The sequence below is a fragment of the Rhagoletis pomonella genome, unplaced genomic scaffold (genome assembly GCF_013731165.1).
Source record: "Rhagoletis pomonella isolate Grant_MI unplaced genomic scaffold, Rhpom_1.0 Rhpom_scaffold_00007, whole genome shotgun sequence".
NCBI lineage: Eukaryota > Metazoa > Arthropoda > Insecta > Diptera > Tephritidae > Rhagoletis > Rhagoletis pomonella.
This window is the reverse complement of record NW_023458561.1, coordinates 2,773,395-2,779,394: the sequence shown is the minus strand read 5'-3', so window position 1 is coordinate 2,779,394 and position 6,000 is coordinate 2,773,395. Positions and strand designations below refer to the sequence as shown.

General features: G+C 34.4%; 1 protein-coding gene across 3 annotated transcripts in view; it reads right to left on the bottom strand.

The window, feature by feature from the left end:
* Window positions 1-1,527: 1,527 nt before the first annotated feature.
* LOC118742249 (tyrosine-protein kinase Shark) overlaps window positions 1,528-6,000 on the bottom strand; it is a 36,808-nt gene continuing 32,335 nt past the window's right edge. For all 3 annotated transcript variants that reach the window (XM_036474175.1, XM_036474173.1, XM_036474174.1), the window contains 3 exons: window positions 3,019-3,590; window positions 2,796-2,967; window positions 1,528-2,730 (listed from right to left, as the gene is read on the bottom strand). In XM_036474175.1, the coding sequence (XP_036330068.1) occupies window positions 2,406-2,730; window positions 2,796-2,967; window positions 3,019-3,590 (1,069 nt within the window). In that variant the 3' untranslated portion in view covers window positions 1,528-2,405. The remainder of the gene's footprint in view (window positions 2,731-2,795; window positions 2,968-3,018; window positions 3,591-6,000) is intronic.

Genomic DNA, 6,000 nt, shown 5'->3' with positions numbered 1-6,000 from the left:
ATATATTTAATACGTGCGCCGGGTATTTAATGTTCGGCTCTGCCCGAACTTAGACTTTCTTACTTGTTTCTTTATTAAGTTTACCCAGTTCCCCATTTTAAACTGCTACCTGTACTGTATCAGCGGTTAAAACTTGTTAAATTTTTATTTTTAAAATTTTCGGTAAGGAATAAGCGAGTGGATGAAAAATATATAAACCGTAAGAACGGCCCATATATATGTATATGAAAGAAAACACACATGCGACGACTCTAGCCATTGTGTGTCACTCCTTTAAATCATAGTTATTTTTTTTTGTTATGGTATTAAAAAAATATCGTTCGTAACACTTTAGTAAATATTTATCCGTATATTAACTGAGTATATATTAAAGACTAGAAGATGACCCGGTGAACTTCATATCATCTATAATTTATTTGAATTTAACTTTGATAAATTATAACAAATCTTCAAAATGCAATACAATGAGATCACTAATACTGCATGCTGTTATAGCTGATAAAAGATTCCACACTTATAAGATGTGCCACGCCCCTTTTTACAAACTCATTTATATACATATATCTTTCCATAAGCACCTACCATAGGTATCTGCGCATTTCAAATTTCGAGTTCATGTGACTATAAATCCGAAGTTAGAGCTGATTAAAAATGTTCACTATGGGAGGTATCCCTCATCCCCCTCCCCCCCTCGGAGAGTTTCAATTTTTTTACCCTATTATAGGTCCCGGAGTAATGGCAATACTTTGGCAAAATTTTATTCGATTCTGTACATCCGTTCAGGCTGCAACCTGGTACATACATGCATACATACTTCCACAAATATATAGTAGATTTGCTTTGAAGCGCCATCTTGCACAACTCATTATTACAAAAAAAACATTCCTAACACTTTAGTAAATATTAATCTGATTATGGACTTAGTATTAATTAAAAATATTTTCTTTTAAAATTGCGCAGGCTCGAAATTGATTCTAGAGCTATGGTCTAAAGGGCTTTTTTTCCTAGAATTTTATGTAGAATACGAATCTGCTAGGAACGATGTCGAAAAAAAAATTGACCCGCCCTAATGTACGTATATATATGTGGATAGATATGTGTATGTACGTATGGATTGTGGAAAATATTCCCTCAGAAAATCTTATCAAGTTAGCTGAAATAGAAAAATGCATACATGTTTTGCTGAAATAGGAAAATTCATACATGTTTGCAAAGATCAATTTGCAATCAACAAAATCAGGTACGATTCATAGATATGTATATGTATGTACGTATATATGTGTATGTGCATAAGTAAATATATACATACATACATATGTTTCATTAAATTGTAATAAAATAGTTTTATCTAAAAAGGTCCACTTTACATGACTTAGATAATTGCGGAAAAAAGTCAAAAAAATTGCCTTTGAAAGTTTTATCAACATAGCTGAAATAGAAAAATTCATACATGTTTGCAAAAATCAATTTGCAATCAGCAAATCGATTTCACGCAAATATCATATTTTCGGCAAGCAAGGAAATGTACAAAAGCCCGCTCCTTTCCCCGTTTCTCCGCTTCTTTCCGTACTTCCATTTTTATTTTAGAGTTTGTTTTGATCCGACACAAGCACGCACCTGCCTCCGCAAGCACCCCCTCTGCCAAGTACTTATTAGATTTCTGTTTCTCTTTTGTTATTCGTTTTTATTTTTCATTTTGCTTTAAACTATGCTACACGCTCGCCTCCGCAAGCATCCCCTCTGCCTAGTGCTTATTATATTTCTGTTCCTCTTTCCTGTTTCGTTCTTATTTTTTCATTTTGCTTTGAACTATGCTAAATTTGGCCGAAGTGTGGTGAGACGGAAAAATTTTTGGTATGGTGGCAGCCGACACCGTCCGTCGACGAGTGGTGCATTTGGTCAACGAGTAGTGCATTTGGTCAACGAGTGGTGCATTTCGTCGATGAGTGGTGTATTTGGTCGGCCGCACCCCAAAATTTCTGGTAGCAATTGGTTCACCCTGAAAATGCGCCTTCTCATTTATAAACGTTCTCTGGTAAGGGATACTTCAATACATTGTAATCAAAATTGTGGCATTTTGGGACAAAACGGCAGCGGGTCCAATATTCTAGAGCTCTTACTTGTTCATAATTGGCATACCGCGTTCGTGTAGTTTTTTGACTGTCGCACAGTGTTTTTACAAGACGATTTAAATAAGGGGTCAGGTACTACAGCGACGCCAACTCTCAAGCGGTAAATCACACACGTCGCGTTTTCGCCGTTAACTATGTTTACGCCTTTACTTCTTTACTTTTTTTATTACTTTACATAACACTTAACTAAATGCCAATGGTTCCTAAATAATTTCATGAAATTATTCTGCAACATACTTAAAGTAATATGTGCACCCACTTTAAACTTACACTTTAACTAATACTTCTTGTTTTAACTAATTCGTTTAAATTTTGATAGCTCGGATCTTTAATGAAAAACTCTGTCAAAAAAGTAAAAGAAGGGCGATCTTTTGGATTATATTGCCAGCAATTTTCCATAACGTTATATACATTCGTAGGGCAGGGCAACGGTTGCGGCAGACGTTTTCCATCCTCAATTAGTTGTACAACTTCAGAACCAAGCACTTCTCCATAGGGCGCTTCCCCTAGTGAAAACATTTCCCACAATGTTACACCATAGGACCATACGTCACTTGAATGTGAAAAAATTCCATTTTTATAGCTCTCGGGAGCATACCTTTTTTAAAAATTTGTGTGAAATTATTATTAATATGAAATAAATAAATAAAAAAGTTAAATTACCATTTAATAGGCCATTTTCCACCATGCTGTGCTTCATAGAAATCATGTTCCGACCCCAAAGCTCGAGATAAACCAAAGTCACCTATTTTTGCTTGATGAAACGATGCTAATAGAATGTTCCGCGCTGCCAAATCGCGATGTACAAAATGATGGGTCTCCAAATATAGCATTCCTGAGGAAATTATAATTAATATTGTTTATGTTTTTATTTAATTTTATATACCGCAAGCTATCTGCGATGCCCATAGTTTTAACTCGCGATTTGGATCAATTTTTGTTCGATTTGCTTTTATAAAAGTCAACATCGAGCCAAGAGGGACCAACTCTTGTATCATAATTAATGTTTCCATCTTAGATACTCCAATTAACTGCACAATACAATGATGATTTAAACGAATCATCACAGATGCCTCTCGCAAAAAGTCATTTTTACTAGCGCGACAATGTTCTTTATGCAATGTTTTGATTGCTACATCCCCATTGAAATTATTGTCAATATGTCCAGGCTTATGTCCTTTTAATCTTCCTCGATAAACGGACCCAAATTCTCCTTCCCCAATAAGATTTCCCAATTCGATATTTTCGAAAGGTATACAAAACTCCATGGTAACTTCATTAAAAAAGTTAACGATTTCATTATCCTTTAAAGAATTAAAAGTATGCAAATCCAGTCGTTCAGGATACATTAAATGCCCTATTGGACTACGACCATCTACTTCTGCGAGATTATCTTCGGCGCTTTTATTGCTCTGCTGATCGACTTGATTGATATGCTCACCCTCTTCGCATTTTATCCTGAAAGAGCCGAAATTTTACATAAAAAGAAACTTTTTATTTTTAGTATATTGCTGTTCCAAAAAATATCTGTTTGCTGATGAAATCAGTTCAGGGTCTGATATGAACTTGCGCACGTAATATGTATGTTTATAGAAAAGAGTTGTTCTAACTTGTTATTTCTTCAAATCCTGAAAAAGACCTAATACGGACAGACTATTTATTCAGCGGACTCTAGCAAGATTTACTATAACCAGTACTATGACAATACGGGTAGAGAATGCAGCTAAACGAAATCTATGTCAGGAGAACAGGACGAATAAACTTTGCGTGAACTTATGTATTCCAAAAACAATTTGCTGTGCCTCGATAAGAAAGCTCGGTGAGGAAAGATGAAATGTGCTACTTACTAAGTAAGTACAAACACAAGTACTTAATATACAAGTACAAAATACGTATTTGTATTTTGTATTTAAATATTTTTTTACAAGAGTATTTTTTATTTGTATTTTAAATACTTTTTAATAGTAAATATACTTTGTATTTTAAAACACTTTTTCTTTTGTTCATTATTCATTATTACAAGTATTTAAAATACTAATACAAAATATGCATTTATATCTAAATATTTTCATTTTTGTTGTTATTTAATTTTGGTTACTTTTTTATAAAAATATAGTTCATTCTATCAGGGACCGTAAATAACAGTTACTTTTTTCAATAGTTAAACTTGGCCAGATATTTTTAAGTGGAAAATAAAAGTATTTTCCTAATAATAAACAAACCGCTTATCCAAATTAAACAAGTTTGGTATTAACTGAAAGAGGACTAAAGTAGCTTTAAAACCGAAATGGTTTAACGAGGAGAGCCAGCGGAAAGCCAGCTATTGAAAAATATTTCAATAAAAGTTGTTTTTAATTACCATAGAACAAACCCAGGGTCAGGTATATGCATTTTCATTCAGAGCTTTTTTAATTAAATTTCGTAGAAGGATTCTGAGTATGCAGTAGAGGTTTACGCCGATATATATTGCGACGACGTCGTTAATCTTAGAAATAATCGGCGGCGGCGGCGACGCCGGCGTCTTAAATAGCGCCAGCGCATCTGGCCATTAGCCACAAACGAAAGAACGTAGGAAACCAATTCTTGTTAAACTGTAACGCAAAATATTATTGAAAAGGCGCCTAATAAATATTTGGAATCGGTGCATATATGCTTGTTTATTGAAGTAATTTAATATAAAAGATAATCGATTGACCAATCAGATAATATAAAAATTAAATCGAATAACCTCACGGCCAGAATTGTGTTGCAAAATAGTCACTACGATATCACTTCAATTTTCCTCCCAAATCACTCCGAAAGACTTCACTCGAAAATTAGCAAATGACAGGACTGCTACCAAATAAAAGGGTAGTTCCATACAATATTTACACCGCAATATTTTTATTAGTGTTAAATATATTTTTACTTTCTTAAACGAAAAAAGGAGGCGACCTATTTTTTTCGTCGCGATATTCGAAAATATCGAAATAAATCTCCGAAATTTCGAACTCATAAAGAATTATCTTTTTCACTTTTTTGCAGTTAATAAACTATTTGTGGGAGAAAATCATTTAAGCAATCCTCGGCTTTTCATTAAAGTGTGATATAGATTTAAATAAATAATTTTTGAACTAAAAAATTGAATTTTAGTCTTTATATTGAAACCTAATTGCCGCGCAAAAATCTTGCCATTCAATGACATTATTCTGTTTATGGAAACGCGAGTACCAATCTCTTGTCTTTCCGGTAAGAAGAAGAGGTATGTGCTTACAAAGTAAATTGAAGTCACCGTTTAAATGAGCACAAGTGAGGGCTCGAACCCGATACAAAAATTCTTCAACCGTCAAGTGGTCTGCTGATCCATCGTACTTAATGTTCCAATTCTGTATAATATTAACTACTTTATCTAGACGAAAACTTTGACTACTGTGAATGTTACTTTGGCTACTATCCCTAAAATTTCGCTCAGACTGACAACTGTATGACTGATTCGCAGTCCTCAACTGATTCAGATTTAATCCAGCCAACATTCTAGTAACACTTTCTTCAACGATTTGAGATACACGATTGTAGTCTACTTCAGCACTTGGATTTCGATTGTTTATCTCGGGGTTACTGGGGTTTGATTCACGTTAAACGCAAGGCTACTATCTGCATCTGCATCAATTAAAGGCAGAGACATTTGCCTTCGTTTAGCGACTTAGATGCGGGACTATGGGTACTACGATAACTACGGGTTACTTGCCTATGTCCTGCTTCACGTTTTCGATAATTGGAACCTGGTTTGTTTTGCAAAGTTTGACCTTGCTCTTTAATTGTTATCGGTAAGCAATCCTTGATGTGACAGAGCCTTTTACAACAAGGACACTCATTCTGTTCTTTCAGC